Source organism: Xenopus tropicalis, chromosome 6, assembly GCF_000004195.4.
Source record: "Xenopus tropicalis strain Nigerian chromosome 6, UCB_Xtro_10.0, whole genome shotgun sequence".
Lineage (NCBI taxonomy): Eukaryota > Metazoa > Chordata > Amphibia > Anura > Pipidae > Xenopus > Xenopus tropicalis.
The window spans coordinates 60,057,590-60,080,532 of record NC_030682.2 but is presented as its reverse complement, the minus strand read 5'-3'; the positions used below and the strand labels follow the sequence as shown (position 1 = coordinate 60,080,532).

At 36.9% G+C, this 22,943-nt stretch overlaps 1 protein-coding gene across 10 annotated transcripts in view; it reads left to right on the top strand.

Annotated features, from left to right (window-relative positions):
• The window catches only part of grb10 (growth factor receptor bound protein 10), a 138,726-nt gene extending 116,489 nt beyond the window's left edge, over nt 1-22,237 (top strand). For 9 of the 10 annotated variants that reach the window (XM_012964319.3, XM_012964315.3, XM_018094551.2 and 6 more), the window contains 11 exons: nt 895-1,010; nt 3,225-3,299; nt 7,107-7,244; nt 8,277-8,387; nt 9,426-9,524; nt 9,810-9,887; nt 11,114-11,230; nt 12,922-12,988; nt 16,976-17,063; nt 19,518-19,611; nt 20,227-22,237. In XM_012964319.3, the coding sequence (XP_012819773.1) occupies nt 895-1,010; nt 3,225-3,299; nt 7,107-7,244; nt 8,277-8,387; nt 9,426-9,524; nt 9,810-9,887; nt 11,114-11,230; nt 12,922-12,988; nt 16,976-17,063; nt 19,518-19,611; nt 20,227-20,373 (1,130 nt within the window). In that variant the 3' untranslated portion in view covers nt 20,374-22,237. The remainder of the gene's footprint in view (nt 1-894; nt 1,011-3,224; nt 3,300-7,106; nt 7,245-8,276; nt 8,388-9,425; nt 9,525-9,809; nt 9,888-11,113; nt 11,231-12,921; nt 12,989-16,975; nt 17,064-19,517; nt 19,612-20,226) is intronic. The other variant, NM_001127409.1, reaches the window with a different exon arrangement.
• Nucleotides 22,238-22,943: the final 706 nt, after the last annotated feature.

The window sequence follows — 22,943 nt, the reverse complement described above, 5'->3', positions numbered from 1 at the left end:
CCTTTTCATATATAATTTTTTCCATCAAACCACGCCCTGGTTACTAAGGTAATTTGAATCCTAGCAAACAAATAGCTGCTGAACTTGAGTTGCTGAACAAAAACTGAAATAACTAAAGAACTACAATTTATAAAACATGAAGGCCAATTGCAAATTGTCTCAGAATATCACTCTCTACATCATACTAAAAGTTAACACAAAGGTAAACAACCCCTTTAAGATAATTTAGGCGTTTGCTTTTGAGTACAGGCAAAGCCTTAATGGATGTGAATAAAACCCAACCTAGTCCGACTGTATTGATTGTATAGGTAGATTAACAGATCATTGTTAATTGCATGTGTTCTACAGCTGTCAGATGGGTGAAAAGAGTGTGTAAAAAATCAAATGTTTGTATCTTCTGATCAGATTCCAACAATCTGTTAATAAACAGAATTAGCTTAATCTGAGTAATCAACTGGTTTAATATGATCTGGATTTGTGGGATTGCGCTTGCAGCAATATGCATAAGGCCTGAACCTCTAGTACAGTGGTTCTCAACCTGTGGGTTGGGATCCCTCTCACAAGGGTCGCCTAAGACCATCGGAAAACACATATTTCCGATGGTCTTAGGAACTGTTTTATGATTGGGGGTCACCACAACATGATGAACTGCATTAAAGGGTTGCGGCATTAGGAAGGTTGAGAACCACTGCTCTAGTAGAAATTGGTAAGTGGTGCCATGTTTCCGCTGTAATATGAGCTGGAAAAAAGAGATTACTTGCAAATCATGACATTGTGAATGTTTTGAAATTGTGAATTTTGGCTACTGTTATTTTAAATTCCCCCCCATAGAAAATGCAGCACAATGTAGCTCACTGAATACACTTGTTAACTACTTGTTTTCATATATTCTAGAAAGATGCCTAGAGGATCATGAAATGGTGGTCCATGTACAATCAATGATGTCAAGTGAAAGCAAGTTTCTGTTCAGAAAGAATTATGCAAAATATGAATTTTTTAAGAATCCTGTGGTAAGTTCTTTTAACCTTTTAACCTTTTACTTTCTGTAGTAAACCAATAGCACAATGAATGCAGTAGCTATAAGTAAGACTAATTGCATTTCCTAGGTAACTATAGAATGGTAGAAATAATAACAGAATGGAATAAATATGTTTGCAGATCATAGATTCCTGCAAACACTTTTGTTCTAGAGAAAGCAATAGCTTGGGGGAAGGTGGCAGCCTCCTCGATAAGTGATGGGAAGTTCGAAAAATGTCTCCTTGGTGTCTAAATCAGTTACCCCACCTTACATCCACTTTCTGGTGGAGGAGGGAGTGCGCAATGTCATCCCCTTATTGACTAATGCAGGAGGGGAATTTGACCTAGCTGTTAAAATTTTTTTTTTACCAGGAACCTTCATGGCAATCCTTAAATAAGTTAAAAATACAAATAATAAGGGATATACACCAGAATATGATCAATAAACTCTATAGAGGATACTATTCTGTTCACAATACTCCTCTTTTCAAATTGTAGCTTGGGTACCAGTATTTCATCCTCAAAGGAAGGAAGGTAATCCCTGAGATACTTTTAGCCTGCTTTTGGAAAGAACTGCCCCTCTCTCAGGAGAAGGTGCCATGGTCAGGTAGGATTCCCCACATGACCGATCAGGGGGTGACATTAGCACCCTCCCACCTCCACCAGGAAGTGGATACCTTGGAGAAGTCTTATTTAAACTATCCCTAACTTGATATAGATCACTTCCTAAAAATGAAACAAAATTAAAATAACACATTGTTTTTTGGTGTTGGTGGAGTCTCGGCAGCACTGATTGATAGTGGTAACAAAGATGCACAGAAAATCCTGAAATCATAAACCCTAGCATGACTTGTTGGGTGCATTTCACATTCTGTCTGTGCATATGGCTGAAAATTCCACATGGCAAGCAACTTATAAATAACGGTTGCCAGAAGAGAATGACTATAGTACAGAAAGCCTTACTGCTTTTCATTTGTCTTCTGTAATTTTGTTTATTGGGTGGCTCACTGCGTAGACACCTGCATTCACACCTCTCCCATCTGTGGCATAAACAGACTGGTATCTGTAGACTCTAGTATATAAATACATAAGTAGGTTATTGGTACCCAGGAACATAGATTCCCAGACATTTATTTTAGGGCTGTGTTAACAATTGCATTGGCCCAATTAATCAGAGGCAGCACCACAAATCCCTGAAAACCCAAAAAATGAATGTGTAGATTTTATGTTTGTCGGTAAGTTTTCATATATTACTGCTGGCCATACACCTTCAGATTCAAGTCTTCTTGAGATGAACATTCAGGTATCAATTCTACGGTTAAATGTAACAATCTAAAGCTAACATACTGGAATTGTAGGATTAAAGTACTAAAAATAAATAACAAATCTGAGGATGTTCTGACCATAATAATTGCCCTACAACAATGGTACAAAAGCAATGTCCCAGAAATTTCATTTGTGTTTGGTACGATTAAATTGGTGTCTTATAGCTATCTTAAGCTAGAAATACAATATTTATTTAGGATATTTTGTGGCCTTTAGCTACCCAAAGATGGATTAAGTTAAAGATTTCTTTTTTAAGTTTCTTTTGGCAAAGAACAACTGTCAGAAACCAGTGTGAATATAAAAGGCATTATTTTATTTATTATTAGAATGGATATGTAACTGCTCCATAAACTGTGCTTCATCTGGCGTAGTGTGACATAGTTATTCTCTTTGTAGAGAGTATATTGAATTTTTAAACCATGCGTCTTTGAACCGTACACAGCTATGATTAAATAAATGAGAGGCCTACCATTTCTGGGAGAGAAAGATTTCAAACTCTACATATTTAACCTAAAAATAAACTAAACTATAGAGATACCTTTTCACTAGAGATTTAAAAGAAATGTCTTACAGAAATGACAGATTGTTAAAGAACTGAAAGAGATCTTGTGTAGAACACTGGTATATAAAAGGATAAATCTTTTTTTCATTGCATTCAGATACAAATTGTAAGTTTAAATGCAACAATCTTAAACTAACATTCACATTGAATATTTAAGATTTGTGGTACATGTTGAACTGGCATTTTAAAATACTGGGCTTATGATAAAGGTTTTGCTTGAAGCTCTGTATATATTTCCCTTCTAAAGAAAGTATGGGTGGATAAATGGAGGATTTGAATTATGTATTAAAGACTTGCTTTATAACTTTTTTTTTTTCAGAATTTCTTTCCAGAACAGATGGTGGCTTGGTGTCAACAATCAAATGGCAGCATTCCCCAGTCTCAATTACTGCAGGTAATTTAATCTAGTTTTAGTTTCTTATGTTTACTTATTTTCCCTTTTCATTTGTGTATATTTATTTGTAGAATTACAAAGCTCAGTGTTAGTTTTTTGTCAATAGTGTTTAAATGGAACTCACTGAAACTGGTAAAATAGATCACAATGCAGCCAGCACTAATATTTGAGTGATCTTGAGACCTTTACACATAACTGAAAAATTGATTATCAGCAATATAAACTTGCACGAAGATAAAAGTACAAGATTCATTTTAAGCTCACTATGCTTGTATGAATCTGAATAGTTTTTGGCATAAATTAAGTACATTAAGTAAACTAGATAATTAGGTCATAACCAAAACTGGATTTGTATTTTTTTTCAAGCCCAATATAGCCCTCTGCATTGTAAAATGTGCTTATAAATGTCATAAAACCTGTTAAGAATGAGCCCTTGGCCCTTTCTTTGGAGAGGACTGCTTGAAACAATCCTGCAATCTGACTTTGTCTTCTTATTCTTATTTATAGCCACCAGCAATTGCTTGCCAGAATTTAATAAGTATGAGACCTGTCATGCAGAATGCATAGGAACTGGGGCTTGGATCTCACCATACCTTAAGTCTACTAAAAATCATTTAAACCTTAAATAAACCCAGTAGGATTGTTTTGCCTCCGTTAAAGATTAATTATCTTTAGTTGGGAACAAATTCTTCCCATAATTCCTGTAATTTAGAGCTTTCTGGATAACTGGTTTCTGGAGACCAGATCCCATACCTGTGTTTGATCGGAACAAAGGATGGTTCTATGGAAAAATTAAGAATAATATTTAGAGGAGAGAACTTTTATTGGCTGCAAATATTTATGCTTTTTAGAGTTCTTACAGATAAGGCAGCCCATATATACAATATAGCCCATAACGGAGAGTGCCAAATGTTTGCTCACACTCCCAAATCTATATTTCTCTGAGACCTATCCAATTTTTCATGCCGGCATATACTAAAAGTACCACCCTTTTACTATAGAATCATGTTTACATTTCAACCACCCTGTTTTTTTTTTTTTTAACAAAGTTATGTACTTTATACAGTACATTATATTATATTCTTTACTCTTTGAACTGTAAATGAGAAATGTGCTCTTACAATAGTAGATATAAATATTGGATCCTGTATGGCATATAGCCATATAGTTCCCCGCTACTTTACCAATAAACAGGTTGTTAAATTACTGAAACCATCTGTGTTCTCACATCATATCCCTACAGTTCTGAAGTACTTTCATCTTAGAATATGTATCGGTTTTGCTGTGAGATCTGAATGGCTGTTTCCTAATTCTCAAAATGTTATTACAAAAGTGCTGATGCAAGTCCAGTGAGACCGCTTAAGAACTTATTTGGAGTACATGTATAGTGCCAATATGGCAAGGGATTATCCTGAAATACGAACAAAGTAGAAGTGTGATATTTTTTTATGTATATTATGCATTGGGGCAGTTATTCTGGAAATAAGCCCCGCACTCTGTACACTGAACACTATCGTTTTATAGGGGTTGTTCACCTTTTTCTGAGAGAACTTCCTATATGATTACATCATCACATCCAGGCTTTGCCCTTACGTTTTTTCCTATTGGACAAATCATTGGTTACTGTGCTGCCAGTATTATGTGTGACATCATATAAGGACGTAAAAAAGCAACTGTAGTGTTTTTCTTCCTCTGTTGACAAAGCCTGCTAAAAACTTAAATGCCACCCTAATGCCTTTAACCTGTGTTTAACGTCCTGCTATATAATTCATAGTTACATATATAGTTACATAGGGTTGAAAAAAGACCAGAGTCCATCAAGTTCAACCCATCCAAGTAAACCCAGCACACACAAGCTATACTTACCAATCTATACACTCACATACATAAACTATATATACAACCAGTAATACTAACTGTAGATATTAGTATCACAATAGTCTTGGATATTCTGCTTGTTCAAAAACTTATCCAGGCCCCTCTTAAAGTCATTTACAGAATCTGCCATTACCACATCACTAGGAAGGGCATTCCCCAACCTCACTGCCCTCACCGTGAAAACCACCTACGCTGCTTCAAATGGAAGCTCCGTTCCTCTAATCTAAAGGAGTGACCTCTGGTGCATTGATCGTTTTAATGGGAAAAAAGAACATCCCCCCCATCTGCCTATAATCCCCTCTAATGTACTTGTACAGAGTAATCATGTCCCCTCGCAAGCGCCTCTTTTCCAGAGAATACAACCCCAGCCTCGACAGTCTAACCTCTTAGCTTAAATCTTCCATTCCCTTTACCAGTTTAGTTGCACGTCTCTGCACTCTCTCCAGCTCATTAATATCCTTCTTAAGGACTGGAGCCCAAAACTGCACTGCATACTCAAGGTAAGGCCTTACCAGGGACCTATACAGAGGCAAAATTATGTTTTCATCCCTTGAGCCAATGCCCTTTTTTATACAAGACAGAACTTTATTTGCTTTAGTAGCCACAGAATGACACTGCCTTGAATTAGACAACTTGTTATCTACAAAAACCCCTAGATCCTTCTCCATTAAGGATACCCCCAACACACTACCATTCAGTAGATAGTTTGCATTTATATTATGTCTACCAAAATGCATAACTTTGCTCTTGTCCATATTGAACCTCATTTTCCAGTTTGCTGCCCAGTTTTCCAATTTTGTCAAATCGCTCTGCAAAGCGGCAGCATCCTGCATGGAACTTATAGTTTTCAAGAAAAAAATAGTAAATTGAGCAGAAAAACTTAAGTTAAATTCACCAAAAGGTCCTGAATGTTAAATAATTTAAATCAACACAAAAGTTTTTTTAGTGAAAAGAACAAACATTTATTGGCTCAGAAGATTTAACACAAATTCAAAAAAACATAAGCCATACTATACCACAGTGGAAAGGAAAACCCAGTGCCTCATGGTACCCACTCTCCTTCCTAACGCGTTTCGCACCATTAGGTGCTTCATCAGAGGAAGTGAACTTATAGTTTTGCACAATTTAGTGTCATCAGCAAAAATAGGTACAGTACTCTCTATGCCCACCTCCAGGTCATTAATGAACAAGTTAAAAAGTAAAGGACCAAGGACTGACCCCTCCGGTACTCAACTAACCACACTGGTCCAATTAGAAAATGTTCCATTTACCACCACTCTTTGTAATCTATCCTTCAGCCAGTTCTCTACCCAATTACAAATATTATGTTCTAGGCCAATATTCCTCAATTTGATCATTAACCTTCTGTGAGGTACTGTATCAAACGCTTTAGCAAAGTCCAAGTAGATAACATCAACTGCCATTCCAGCATAAAGGTTCCTGCTCACCTCCTCATAAAAGGTGACTAAATTAGTCTGGCAAGATCTGTTACGCATAAAACCATGCTGACACACACTTACAGTATTGTGAACTGCAATGTATTCAAGTATCCTATCTCTTATTACCCCTTCCAAAATCTTTCCTACTACTGATGTCAGACTAACAGGCCTATAGTGTTCAGGCTGAGAACGGGATCCCTTTTTAAATAATGGCACCACATTAGCAATTCGCCAGTCTCTCGGCACCATGCCCAGACGTCAACGAATTCTGAAGAATACATTTTCTCTAAGCCCTGTTTGGTGAGGTCCTGCTTGAAAACAAGAGTACCTTCTTTAAGCAAAAAGATACTAACATAAGGGTTTATAATGTGTTTTTATTAAAAAGGTAAACTATTGTCTATGCACAATTTCTTGTACAGGTTTGGCTGCTCTGAGATTTTAAACAGCCTAGAAAATAAGTCACTTGTGGTCATTTTTTTCCCTCTTACAGAATTTTTTAAATGCCAACAGTTGCCCTGAAATTCAAGGCTTTTTGTATGTAAAGGAGGTGGGGAAGAAATCTTGGAAAAAATTATTTGTGTGTCTGCGACGATCTGGCCTTTACTGCTCCACAAAAGGAATGTCAAAGGTAACCGTTTGTCATTTTTTTATTATCCCTTGTTTGTCGAGTTTCTTTATTTTATCCTTGAAATATAGAGTTGAGAGTATTCATGAAGAATATTTGTGTTTTTTCACATTTTTTTTAATTAATAAGACATGCCATAAATTATGCCCTGAACTTACTGTACCAGCCTAAAGGTTAAGCATCTCTGTAGCAGTATTGATTCAGGCCTTCAAAGTTGTCACAAAATCTCCCTGTCGTGGATTATGTTAGAAGAGTCAGTGACACTCACATACTCTGGTGTGCTCTGGGCAGCTGTTGAGAAGCTAAACTTAGGGGTTATTGCAAATTATCAAGCAGAAAATGAGGGTTACCTGTCATATGTTACAGGGCTGATTATTAAATTATGATGCTAAATGCACTGGTTTGGAGCTGCCATGTACTACTAATCTGAATTATTTTCTAATCAGCCTTATATTGTGTTATGTATATTTTATATATAAAGTATATTGTGTGTGGATCCCTAAGCTCAGTAACTGACAGCAGCACAGAGCATGGGCAGTGACTCTCTTCTCATCTTTGGAGGCACAAGCCTTCACTGCTAAAGAGCTGTGGCTACCTATGTTTAATAAAAAATCTCAAAGCGTAAAGTACAAGATTTCTGCCCTACTTGTTCTAGTTACAATTTAATTTTCTTTTAACCACCTGTTGCCAGTAAGAGCATTATAAATAAAGCTCATTCATCAAAAATGTCCTTCCTTTTGTCATGATATACATAGAGGATTCTTAGCCTGTTGGTTGGGACCCAGTATTAATAAAGTTACATTAACTTTTTAATTTTATTTTTATGTTTAATGTATACACCCACTTATTGTACAACACATTTTATTATTCTACACGTTGAAAGAAAAACATACTCGTACTATGCTCCTAAAAAACATTCTGTAGCCACACGTGGAGGCACAAAATTGCATTTTTATGTAAAAAAACATGAATGTAAGTTCTTTATAAACTTATAAGAATTATTTTCTTAATGTACTATTCCTTTATTTTATACAGGAACCAAGGCATTTGCAAGGAATCTCAGACCTAGAAGATAGCAATATTTATTCATTGATAAGCTGCAAGAAACTTTATAATGCGCCAACAGATTTTGGATTTTGTGTCAAGGTAATGACTGAAACATGTTTTATTTATGTTAAACTATGGAAGAGGTGTTTAACATTTAGTCTGGCTATAAAGTTTTTATGGCTAGCTCTCCTATGTAGTGACATTTACTCTAGTTTTTAAAAATATGTGAATATAATTTGTCTTCCAAAGTAGAAGAAATCCTGGAAAGAAGACCGAAAACCTAGAAATGTTATATATTTTAGTCCAAAGCTTACCCAACTAGTAAGCAGTTAAAGAACGAACGGGGCAGTAGCTGATCAAATGTTCATTCATTTTTTTTTTTTCTCTTTTTAATTGAAAGCCAGAGATGTGTGATTTCATAGTCACCAAGTGTAATTGCTTACACACAGTGCGCAAAATAAAACAAAGAATAAAAAGGCCATCTGTGGCAAGGATCTTTAGAACCACTTTCCCGCATTTTTTTTTTCTGGCTTTATCCCAGATAGGGTAGGATAGAACCTAATGGCTCCTTTTGTGTAGCTGCTATGGAGGGACCCTTTCCCCCATGAGGCTGCCTGAAGCTTCCACCTAGGGCTATGGCTGCGTGAGATAGAGCCTAATAGCTATATGTTACACCCCTAGTGAGCCTTTACGGGTTATATACACCCTCAGAATCCAAATGAAAAAAGGACAAAAGTGTAAGAACAAAAAAAGTGTGTTTTAAATAAATTTTAAAAAAAGTATATAATTCTGTGAGATTATAGCTGTGACCTTCAGCTAGAAATATTCAAATTTTCTTTGCCCAGCCCGAAGAAAAGAGCAAAAAGAAGACAAGTGTGGCATAAAAAATCAATGTACAATAATTCTTTACTGAACACTAGCTTCTTACCATGGCACTCCTGTGTTGGTAATCTGTAGGCACAGTGCACCTTAGGTTTTCTTTTCACCAGCTTCACATCCTGGATGGTACAGCCCATTGTGGAATTACCTCGAGGTAGCAAATAAGTAATCTAAAGGCGAACTTTATGTACTTGACAGCGCTCTCATCTAGAGAAAAAAATACATTTTCTTTTAATGTTTATAAAAACTCTTTTGCAGCCCAACAAAGTGAGAAATGAGGTTAAAGAGCTGCGTTTTTTATGTGCAGAAGATGAACAAAGCAGGACTTGTTGGATGACAGCATTCAGGCTTCTCAAGGTACATTTAGGTTTGATTGCTGAGGCCTGCTGTTAGAAACTTGGAATCTTCTTTGCACGTTTGACATTTGTTTGGCAACGTTCTAATAATGTTTACTCTAAATGCATTAATTACTTGTGCAGTAAGCAACTATCATATTATCCTGCTTTACTTCATTCCTTAGTATTGTACTGTAAAGTGACCATGTACAGCTATGCAAGAAGCCTTCTTTTATTTCTAAATTCACTGTATCTTTATTTTAAATCTTTCTAAAATTTCATTTTTGAATTGTTTATTCTTTTGCAGTATGGGATGTTGCTTTATCAAAACTACAGAATTCCACAGCAGAAAAAAAGCTTGCACACAAACTTTTCTACCCCAGTGGTATGTGTCTTTATTATCCTATAGTCTATCTAAATTAGAATTTTGTCAAATTTTTCCTTAAGTATATGACTGGTAATAACAGACCTTTTTATTTTTAATTTGCTCTTATTTTACTAATCAAATTCCACACCACCTCCCAGTTAATTTAAGTAGTGAACATATTTATTAAGTTTATTATATTACATGCATACATATGTAATTTGTCATCTGAATGCCTTGAAATTGTAACCTTATAAATATATTCTTCTGATATCAGAGAGTTCTATATCCATCACTTGAAAATCTCATAAACTTTCATCTTATACCACTGTCAGCTCCTGTAAGTGAAGATTGTGAAGAAGTGCACCTTGGCTTTGCAGTTGTTCAGCACAAGCCATTTCTAAAAGATATAGAATTAAGCTGGCTATACACTGCCAGATCTGGGCCTGAGTTTGCAATCCATATTCCGGGCCAAGGATCGAATCATACAGAGGAACGTACAGGCCATCAGATAAGGGCCACATCAGCATGCCAATGTGGTCCTTGTTGGACAGGAAAATCAAATAAATTTGGAAAAATATTTGGCCAGATATCAGTCGGGCAGGCTCAGCAGTGGGCCCCATACATGGGTCAATAAGCTGCCAACTGGAAGCACCAAGTCTGCAGATTTTTTCAACCCGTATGTGGGCACTTTTAGAACAAAATGTTTTGATGGATATGCAGGAAAACAATGGTTACATTACTGTTCTAGTTGATACTGCTTTACTTATGTGATTGAGGACCTTTAAGGGCATCATGTGATTTATTGTAATTAAAAGCCTGACCAATTTGTAAGGCTGATATGTGAGTGAAAAAGTTAGTCTATCAAAAACAAACTGCATTATTACTTTTTGATGTTCGCAGCAAAGAGCACAATGCATATTATAATTGGTGCAATATGGTTAGCCCTCACAATTGATTATAGGACATTTAGCATTTACGTATGACAACAATAGAAACCTTGAATGTGTAAGGACTGTATTTTGAGATCCACACTGTAAAAGCAACAGGCAGGTGTCGGAGATATTGCAACATCCAATGTTTAGATTGGTGTCCATTTTGCCTGCTTGACCTCATTTAGGTCCAGTTATTTCAGAAATTCCATTTAGAAGATGGTCCTAAAATTCTAAAGGTTTCCTGTCTTGCTTCATACACATATGTTTCTAAGATATTGTGATTTTTTATTTTGTCATTTTTTATCATTTTAGAGGAGTGTATCAGAAAATTCCTTAGTTGCAATGGATTTCTCTGGGCAGACTGGAAGAGTTATTGAAAATCCAGTAGAAGCACAAAGTGCTGCTATGGAGGAAGGCCATGCTTGGAGGGTAATTATCACTGTACTCACTAACACATGAGTAATGTTTCTAGGTGACAAGTAAAAAAATAAATGTTGTCTTTTCCCAATGATAATGCGAATAAAAGTTTGCTCGTCCCTAGTTAAGGCACTCTGCCACATATTAGCTTGAAAGGCAGTAATTAGTAATTGAGCACATCTAGCAGTAACTTAGCATGCTTAAAGGGGCATTTAAGCATAATTCTGTTTTTGTAATTTGTTGGTTAGACCACAGCTTAAGCATTTCATGCATGTCCTTAAAAAGTTTCCCTACACTGAACATTTTTTTTTAATTACTTAAATAGTTCATCAAACTTGACTGAATAAGTTTGTAACCCTAAAATGTGTAACTTGCATTTTTCTGCTTTAAATTGCATGTGTTTATTATTATTATGCCATTCTCATTTAGCATCCTCTTTCAGTTCTGCTTAACGGGAAGCCAGTTCCCTATAGCACACTTCAATGCTATTAAGCAAATATTGATTGAAAAGAAACAGTGCAAGGGGCTTAAGGAAATACTACTTAACCACTATGATCATAGTGCCCTAATACTTTGCCTTTAGTCTCTGTCTGCCCATACTCCCCTGCAGGTCATCTATTAGAATTATTTACTCCAACATTATATATAATAATCTGCAGTGCTGACAGGATGGAAAGATGGAACAAGGCAAATGGAGATGTGAACTTACAATTTGGATGTGGCAGGAAGCTCTACTCTAAATGATCCATAGCTTATATGAAAGTGTGTGTGTAACTGTACCTTAACACTCTGTGTGCTGAAAATGTAATGCTAATTAATATTCCACTGCTGGTACAAAAACAAATGTGTGTTTAATTGCAAAATAACCTTTTTCTTACTGCTGGCATGCTTTTGGAATTGGTACAATGTGAATGATATGATATTAAGCATTGCACTTAGCAGGTGATAGTGGCATATAGTGTATAATACTAGGAATACTTAGTTAGGTGTGGATAAGCTTTCCTATAGAGATCATTTAGAGTTAGGCTAATGCCCCACTGAAAGATTAGTCACCCTCTATAAATCCCTACTGCTGCGGGTGACTAATCTCCCAAAATGCCATTCCACCTGCAACAAATTGAATCGCTAGTGGAAAGGCATATGCGTTGCTTTGATTTTCCGAAGCTGCTCAGAGTTTCCTTCTGCAGGCAAATTCACACAACTTTGGGAAAAGAAGCGCCGATTGACTGGCGATTCACTTTGTTGCTAGTAGAAAGGCAAATCAGGGAGATTAGTCGCCCTTGATAAATCTCTGCTACCGTGGGGGACTAATCTCTCTGTGGGGCATAAGGTAATGAATGAGGTATTTAGAAGCAGATTCCCTGAAGAGGATATTTAATAAATGATGCCAGGGAAAGTCAGCTGTGTTAGTTGTTATGGAAGTACAGATTGAGCATTATCTGATTGGGTAATCCTTGGAGTTCTACTATTCCTCGGCGTCCTTGTCATCCTGGTGTTGCTCTTAAGTGACTTAATTATAGGTTAACGTAATAAAAAAAACATGCAGAGTTTGTACCTAGTCTAGTCACCAATGGAATCCAATAAAATATGCAGTCTTGTGATTAAATACAGTCTACTGATTGTTTGCTCGACCTGATGGAAACTTTGCAGATCTTATTGCTGTCCTTTTATCTTTTTCATGTTTCTTTGTTTTTGTTTTACAGAAACGCAGCTCACGACTGAATGTTCTTGGTAGCCAAAGTCCACTTCATCCTTCCACACTAAGCACAGGTAAACAACCCCTGGGCTTCAATTAATGCAAAAGTAAACCCTGTAAAGAACCTTTAGTTAAATAATAGGTATAAACCTGTAGATAAATGAGTTGCAACATCTGTTTAGAGAAACTGGCCTGGAAACAATACTAGTTGCAGGTTGTAAAATTAAACATTTCTGTACACCCCTACCTCTTGCAAAGCTAATAAAGGAAATGTCTCAGGATGAAAATAAAAAGCAGACCAAATTACACTGTATTTAGCATACAGATTGGGGGCTCCAAATGTTACATTGCGTGCCCAGCTTTCACCTTGCCTCAGCGGACATAAAGGGATTTCCTAGCCAGTAATGCAATTATAGAGTTTCTTAATGTGTTTATTCCTTTTTATTTTATAACTGCTTGCAACTTTTATATTTGTATGCCCTGTTGTAATTAATTGAAGTGTATATGTAATCATATTTGTATATTAAATCTAAAACTTTGAAGCTTTAAATCAGGGGTGCCCCAACCTTTCTTACTCGTGAGCCACAGTCAAATGTAAAAAGACTTGGAGAGCAACACAAGCACCATAAAAGTTCATGGAGGAGCCAAATAAGGGCTAAGATTGGCTATTAGGCAGCCTCTATGCACACTATCAGTTTACAGGCGCTTTATTTGGTGTAAATCTTGTTTTATTCAACCAAAACTTGCCACCAAGTCAGGAATTCAAAAATAACTACCTGGTTTGGGGGCACTGAGAGCAACATCCAAGGGGTTGGGGAGCAACATGTTGCCCCCGAGCCACTAGTTGGGGATCACTGCTCTAAATGAACCTATAGCCTGATAAAAGTGTAACTGTACATTATCTAGTAGAAATAAGTCTAAAACAACTGGACTCAGAAAAGTCCAGTTGTTTTAGACTTAATTCTACTAGATACTGTATATCATGACCTGGATGAATGAGAATCTTCATAGACGTAACTGTACATTAACTGTGTGCCAGGGCCAGAACTAGGGGTAGGCAGAAAAGGCACCTGCCTAGCCTAGGGTGCAATAACGGGGGGAGTGGGGGGCCCTAGGCAGGTGCTTCTTATGCCTTCCTCTAGTCTGGGCTTTCTTACCCCCACCACCGGTTATTGCTGTGCACTTCCCACCATGCAATGTCACTGCGCATGTGTGCACTCATTAACATGCCTGCCTCTGCTGTGTGCTGAAAGGAAAAGGAAACTCATTTTAATGCTAATTAGGCATTCAACTGCTGGCACAAAGTGTGTGTTTAAATGCAAATTAACCCTTTTACTGCTGCTATGCTTTGGGAAATGGTGAAAACTAATGTAAAAAAAATATAGAGCAATTATGCTGTGCTGATGAGCTTTTGGCTGAGCAGCTCTTAGCTGCTGACCTGGCCAGCATGTAAATGACCCCTTTTTTTAGTTGTCCACTTAAAGCATTGGTACATGTTTTGTTACCTGCGTTAAAGCACAAGCAATAACGCTACCAAAAATTCATGTAATTCCTGGCAATGTTAGTTGTTTATATAAAAAAATATAGAAAGAGATACAGGTATGGGATCCATTATCCTGAAACCCATTATCCCAAAAACTCTGAATTGCAGGAAGGTCCTTTTTCCATAGGACTCCATTTTAATAAAATAATTGGAATTTTTAAAAATAATTTCCTTTTCTTTGTAATAAATAAAATAGTAAATTGTACTTGACCCCGACTAAGATATAATTTATTCTTATTGGAGGCAAAACAATTCTAAGGAGTTTATTTCATGTTTAACTTTAAATCATTGTTTAGTAGACTTAAGACATGGAACTCCAAATAATGTTAAGACCCCTTATCCAGAAAACCCCAGGTCCCAAGCATTCTGGATAACAGGTCCCATACTTGAATCTGTTTGTAATATGTGTTATATTGGCCTTCTGTTGATAGAACTGCTACCATGCTTTTATAGATGCATACTACTTTCTGTGTTTATTGCAGCAACTTTTCTTAGGGTAATGTCAGGCTTTAATTGCTTTTGCTGGTTTTGACTGAAATTAGCACCATATGTATGAATTTAAATTTGGATGCTATTAAATAAAAAGGCAAGTCAGACATTAACCCAAGTGCACCCTCCCTGCATTTATTTACAGCCTGCTTCTGCTGCTTCTTCTCACACAGAAACACACCTGTATTCGTATCTCTCTTTGGCCAGATATAATTACAATTAAGTAAATCAATTCTTTTTAGGTTAAATGGGATTTATGCAGGGCTGTGGAGTCGGTAGATAAATTCTCCGACTCCTCAGTTTCTGATACTTCCGACTCTACGACTCCGACTCCTCTGTTTTTAATATGCTAATATATTTTATACATCCAGGAAGGGGAAGGGGCACTTAAAACACAACTGAACTGATAATAAACTGATAGACAATTTTATCTATACTCCTAATAATTTCCCTAGAATCCCATAGTCCTGTTTAAAGTTTAAGCTAACATTACAGCTGAATTACAGCAGTTTTTCAAATGTTTTAAAGCTTCAGTCTTAAAGGAACAGTAACACCAAAAAATGAAAGCGCTTTAAAGTAATAAAAATATAATGCACTGTTGCCCTGCACTGGTAAAACTGGTGTGTTTGCTACAGTAAAGCTACTATAATTTATATAATAAGCTGCTGTGTAGCCATGGGGGCAGCCATTCAAGCTGGAAAAAAGGAGAAAAGGTACAGGTTACATAGCAGATAACTGACAAGTTCTGTAGAATACAATAGTGTTTTATCTGTTATCTGCTATGTGCCTGTGCCTTTTCTCCTTTGAATGGCTGCCTCCATGGCTACACAGCGGGGTATTTATATAAACTATAGTAGGGTTTCTGTAGCAAACACCCCAGCTGTACCAGTGCAGGAATGGCTGCCCCCATACTACACAGCAGCTTATTTATATAAATTATAGTAGATTTTCTGAAGTAATCGCACAGTGCAGGGCAGCAGCACATTATATTTTAGTTACTTTTATACACTTTAATTTTTTGGTGTTACTGTTCCTTTAAACTATTGACTATCCATTCCCTTCACGTATACAGGTATAGGACCCATTATCCAGAATGCTCGGGACCAAGGGTATTCCGGATAAGGGGTCTTTCCGTAATTTGGACCTCCATACCTTAAGTCTACTAAAAAATCAATAAACATTCATTAAACCCATTAGGATTGTTTTGCATCCAATAAGGATTATTTATATCTTAGTTGGGATCAAGTACAAGGTACTGTTTTATTTCTACAGAGAAAAAGGAAATCAGTTTTAAAAATCTGAATTATTTGATTAAAATGGAGTCTATGGGAGACAGGCTTTCTGTAATTCGGAGCTTTCTGGATAATGGGTTTCCGGATAAGGGATCCCATACCTGTTCAAGTATTTCTAGTCCTGCAATGTTTTTACTTAATTAGTTATCAGTGAGAGTTAGGCTGGGTTCCCAGTGGGCATTGTGTTCCCTGTAACAGAGGAACCCGACGCAGTGGAGCTGCCGCACCGTAACTGTGCGTTACGTCCCATTTAGTGAAGCATACAGTCAATGAAAAGCTTCATGGTCACTCAACGTGTTTGTTTATGCACTGCGTGCATTGGGCTTTATTCTTATAGCAGAGAAGTAATTAATTATGACTGTTTGTGAATTGGGACATTTAAACTTGCTTTATTTTTTTTTTTTTATTCCCATTTAAATTTAGTAGGAGTCAGAGTCGGTTCATTTTTTGCCGACTCTAGGTACCCAAAATTGCCTCCGACTCCTCGACTCCGACTCCACAGCCCTGGATTTATGTTTAGGAACACTTGTTCAAAACTGTAAGGCAGGTGTAGACCAAGTCAAATGAAATACAGCTTCAATCAGCACACCGGACGGCGACGGCCATGGAGTATCTAAAACTACTCTTTATTCATTTCCTTTAAAAACAACACACCTAACGCATTTCACGCGCAGTTAGTCAAAGGCATGTGTAGACCAAGTACATACTTTTGTAATCGTAGTCTTCTTTCTCTTCAGTAATTCATAGGACACAACATTGGTTTCATGGCAGAATTTCTAGAGAGGAATCGCAAACTATCATTAAGCAACAGGGGCTTGTGGATGGGTAAGAAACTCTTATGGCTGATAAATTACTAACAAAATATTAAACTATATATGTATGATTTGATACATAATTGTTTAGTTGTACATTTGAATGTGAAATATGGTAGATATTAGCAGACACCTTTTGACCCGTGGCCAGTATGTTTAGTTATTGCGCTATCTGGCTATTCTGTTATATCGTTTGTTCTACCTGGTTAAAGAAGTCAGGCAGTATGATCAAAATAAGCAATTAATCTGATCAAGCTGATGCTGTAACTGTCTGTTCAGCTACACTTCTCTTCGCCTGCATACAAAATACAGGTGGAGAGAACCGGACAGTACACCACGTGTGTGGCCTAAATATGTTTTCTTACTTTCACACTGTAAATTGTATCATTGGAACTACTACTGGCAACATTGCTAGGTTGATTTTCATGACCTTTTGTTTAAAAAAAAAAAAAAAAAAAAAAGCTTTATCTGTGAGCAAAAACAGGAGGAACTGCTGTATCTCTCTTGGCAACAGAGCAGCTCTTAGTGGGTCTTGCACATGGACATTTTTCTGTGCACATTCTAAGCATGTGAAAATGCAAATATTGTGTCCATGTGCCTTTTTTAAAAACTACATGCATTTTTGTGAGTTCCAAACACAAGCCTCTATATGTCTTTTATTGCATCAAGTGCAAAAAGAAATGCCTGTGTGAGCCCTTACACATGTATTAATGCAGAGAATAAAGTTCTGTATGCTCTATATGTCAATTTATGAGATGCCTGTGCGGTAGTTATGTTTTTATTCCCCCTACATCCACAGCATATTGGACCAAGTATTAAAGGAGAACTAAAGCCTAACTAAAGAAGTAGCCTAGAAATGTTTAACATTATGGGGCACATTTACTAACCCACGAATCCGAATTGGAAAAATTCAGATTGGAAAACGAACATTTAACTTTGCGATTTTTTTTCGGCGCCTTTACGTCTTTTCGGAAATTGTCGCGACTTTTTCGTTACCAATACGATTTGCACGAAAAAACGCGAGTTTTTCGTAGCCATTACGATGCGCCCGTATCTTGTCGCGACTTTTTCGTATTGAGCGCTCGTAAGCGGCGGGCGAAACTTTCAGACTTAGCATGATTTTGAAAGCCTCCCATAGGACTCAATGGCACCCTGCAGCTCCAACCTGGCCCAAGAAAAGTCACCATATTGAAGCTTGAATGAATCCGAATCTTTCGTACTCAGCGCGAAGGCTACGAAAAAGTTGCGGCTTTTCGCGCAAGTAGTAACGCTACGAAAAAATCGCCAGATTTTGCGCAACATTCGGAATGGCAACGAAAAAGTCGCAACAATTTTCCGAAAAATCGCCAAATACCGATCATTACGAAAAAAACGCAATCAGACGCATTCGGCCAGTTCGTGAGTAAGTAAATGTGCCCCTATGTGTTGGGCTTCTGTACACTAGCCCAAGGCAATCACAGCTCTTAAGCAGTGAAGATCTGTGCCCCCAAAGATGTCCCCAGTAGCCCCCCATCTATTTTTGCTGATTCACTGCACATACTCTGTACTGCTGTCACTAACTGAGCTTTGGGGCCGATGCACAATATACTGTATATATAGAATATAAATGTCATAGATTTTATTAATACAGATAATTACTACATGGCAGCTTAGAAACCAGTACAACTAGCATCAGAATATAATAATCAGCCCAGTAGCATCAACTTATATTACAGACCAAGCACATTGGTCTGGATCATTTGGCTTAGTGGCTGCCCAGAGCACAAAGAGCATGTGAGTGTCACTCAACAGCTGCTCAGAATCTGATGCTTAAGGGCTGTGGCATACGGGGAGATTAGTCGATGCGCGACAAATCTCCCTTGTCGCGGGTGACTAATCTCCCCGAATTGCCATCCCACCAGCTAGAATTTAAATCCCTGGTGGGATGGCAGATTGGAACAATCTTTATTTAAGTCTTTTTTGTTTCTGTTTAAGAGCGAAGACACACAGGGTGATTAGTTGCAGCGACTTTTTAAAAAGTCTGTGGCGGCAACTAATTGCAGCAACTTTTCGGTCATAGATTAAAATAGAAGTCACTGCGACTGAACACCCACAAATTTTTGCTATGTAGATTAGTCAATACAACTTTTACAAAAAAAAAAAAAAAAAGTTGCGACAACTAATCAACTCATGTGTCTTCACCATAAGTCCATGAAGATTTGTAAAAAACTGGTAAGACCATGAAGAATTTGTGTTTTTTGTGTTCTTTTCGTTTTTTTGTTTTTTTTTTTGTTCTGCGTTTTAATTCGTTTGTGCTTTTTCGAATCAGGTCTTTTAATAAATGACTAGACATTTATGGTTTTAGAAGAAATTATTTTAATTGTGGTTTTGAAAAACTCTAAAACCAAGGAAATCTGTAATAAATATGCCTCCACGTGTACTTTTCTCACTTTAGTTAGCTACTCTACAAACTTTTTTCTTATTTCAGGCTTTTCCTTTTAAGAGACAGCCAGAGCAACCCAAAGGCATTTGTGCTTACACTGTGTCATCACCAGAAAATAAAGCATTTCCAGATTTTACCAGTAAGTTAATTAATGCACAAATTTCAGATGTTTTTATAACTTATATAGTGCCAGAGAGGTTTACAGAAAAGGGTGCCCGAGGGGGCATTTTCACAAGATTATGCAATTAAACTTATTTTAGTTGACTTTAGTTCAAATGTATATTTTTACGTTTTGTCACCCAATCTGTAGTTAGCTTAGCAGTTGAATGGCCAGCAACAAGGGGCATTTAAACACCAGAAAATACCTTGCTTTCAATACTGAGATTCGCCTCTGCTCAAAAATCGTATTATCGTTCAAAAGTGACTTCATATGCAATGCAGAGGCTATTTTCATTATCCTTATGGCAGTGTATTTTTTGGAGTTTGTAGACGAACTTTGTGTGTCATTGCCCTACAAGTTTTTAAAGCATATGTCTTGCATCTGCCGTTCTGTCATGATTGGTACATATCTGGTTTGTATTAGCTTTTTAGTTTTGACCACTTTTTCATGGTTTCATTTGCATGTTAGATACCAAAGAATGTTGAAGGTTCCTTGCCTCTAAATTAATAAATATCATACTAACTGTAATTGTTACATTTGTTAGGTGTAAAATAAACTATGCATAACTTCTAAATGTGTGTGTTTTTTTTATAGTGCGAAGATGATGGTCAGCTATTTTTCAGCCTTGATGATGGGAATACCAAATTTATGGATCTAATACAACTTGTTGAGTTTTATCAGCTAAACAAAGGTGTCCTGCCCTGCAAGCTCAAACACCACTGCATTAGAGTGGCCTTATGACCTCAGGCATAGACTATAGGGATGGTCTTGGCTTGGGTGGGAAGAAGGCATGTTTTAACATGCACCTTGTGACTCTGATGTAAGCAGCTGGTGCCAACTCATCATTATTCTCTGGTTTAAAATAGGTCTACAAGGAGTTGTCATGTTCCATTGTCCCCAGTGGCAAAGCTGGGTGTGTTGACTGAAAAAAATTAAGCAAACACCTGCAATCATTTTTAGGCTGGGTTGTTCACCAGTTAAAAGTGTTGATCAATACTGCAAGTTGGGTTGGCTAGAAATGGGAATTAGTTTAGCAAGTGGGTAGGTGTGAATAAGGACTATTGCCCTGGAGTAATCTTGACAATAAAGACTGGTCTGTTTACTTTTTTTATTTTTAAATTGAAATACATTTTGCACTCCTGGATTACGGCCTTTAAAAAAGAGCTGGTGCGGCATTTTTTAATTCATGCAGCAGATAGCTTGCTGTAATGTGTGAATTGCAACAGCCTAAAAGGATTATGGGGAAAAATCAAGATGTTTCTAAGAAGGCTTTGTGCTCCTGTCACCTGCATGTATCTTTCTGAAAGCTCTTCTGGAGATTGGATAAAGCCCTAGATTTCCTCTTACTCTTTACTTACCAATAAGCGAAGTGGCTGTTAAATGTCTGTCCTAATAAGCTTGAGTCTGTAAGTGATAACTATGCATAAATGTTTGAACTACAGTTTTACTCTACCTTAAATACACCTATTGTATTCATCAGGAAATGACATGGTTTTCAGACAAAATATGGTTAAATAGTCACAGGCTGTATTTTTGTGAAACATTTCAATTGTCTACCTAGAGTAACAAATTTTCTTCTCTGTATCCATCATCTGTATATTTTTTTTTCTTTAACAAACACTTCCTTGGTCTAAAGGAAGATAAAATAAATACAGTACTCGTCTGGAAATAGGAATTTAACATACCATGACCGTTTTCTGTGGTCTTGAGCTAAGCTGCTTTTGTGTTTAGTTCTGTCCATAGAAGGGCTATAAAATAGTTAAAAGTCGGGGTTTTGTACCTAGGGATCACTCCTGGTACAAGCAGAAGCTTTAGTGATTCGTATCAGCTGTAATTTCCAACAACAATTTAGAAACACTGTATTCTGGATTAAGGAACACATTCTGTCATACCGTTTTTCATGTAAAGTCTGCATATAAAATGAAGAAACTTGATTTTATGTTTTAGTTTTGTTTTTTTTCTGTATATAATGTTTTGTGTGTGTTTTATTATTTAAATTTTAACTCTGAATATGTTAAATGCTCCACAGACACGGGCAATGCTTTCACTGAGAACATTTAAGCAGCCAGTGGAACCAGCAATGCATTGCCCTATAACTGGGCTCTCCAAATGGAGACCTGTCGGCTGGATGTGACCGTCCAAGGCATTTTTGTGCTCAGCCTGCTTAGAGGCTTAACTGACATCTTTGAATGTCACTTAAATATAATTGGCCTGCTACATATAAAAAGTTGGTCAGCACTACCTAAAATGTGCCCTTAGCATCCTTTTCCCTGGCTGTAAAAGTGGCGGTGTGCCATTTCTTATGTAGTCAGTAATACTGCATTAATGCCCAAATATGTTAAGTCTTTTCACCTCATGTGTGGAGCATTAGTTGCCTCACCTGTGACAAGCAGCATTTTGTTTAATTGATTGCTTTGCATCACCGTTCCCTATTCTGTTTTTGCAAACTTCAATTTCCCCCAATAAAAAAAATATTAAGTGACCGTCCCTGGGTCACTTAGTGTATCTGTGCCTACATCTGTGGATTGGTATGTCCTATGATAAGAGACCTCTTTGTCTTTTTGTAATCCATATGTAAAACGCATCTTATTAAAAGGTCTGTAAACAACCAGTTGAAGGTTTGTTTGCTTGAGATTTTGAAAGATAGAGTTTTTAAAAAACCTACATATACAGTACAGTATATACATCTCTTTTAAAGTGATGTAAAAGATGGCCTGAATTTTGATCCTCTACGTAGAGCACTGGAAGCATGGATTGTAAGGGTTGGCATCCTACCTGCACATAGGCAAGGAATGTGTCGTGTGTGAGAACAAGAGGAGATATATACAAAATATGTGAATATTTAAAGGAGGAGTAATCCCTTTCCACATTTTATAACTATCTATGTCCTAAAAGGTATTCTTACCCTAAGGGCAACTTTGTTTTAAAGCACGTTCAATTTTTTTTTTCTTTTTCCGATAATTTGCTTTTATAAAAAGTATTGTTTAATGCTGTCCTGGGCCACCATTTTGAATTTCTGCTTTTTGAGCTTCTCTTTGCCCTTCAGGTATTGCAGCACCTGTGAAGCTGTGGAGGTGATATGTGTGTGTGTGTGTATACATAATTTTGGCTAGCACCCCGCAGAATATTGAGCCTTGGAGTGCGGACACCATTTGGATTGCTATATATACAGGTCCTTTTCAAAAAATTAGCATATTGTGATAAAGTTCATTATTTTCTGTAATGTACTGATAAACATTAGACTTTCATATATTTTAGATTCATTACACACAACTGAAGTAGTTCAAGCCTTTTCTTGTTTTAATATTGAT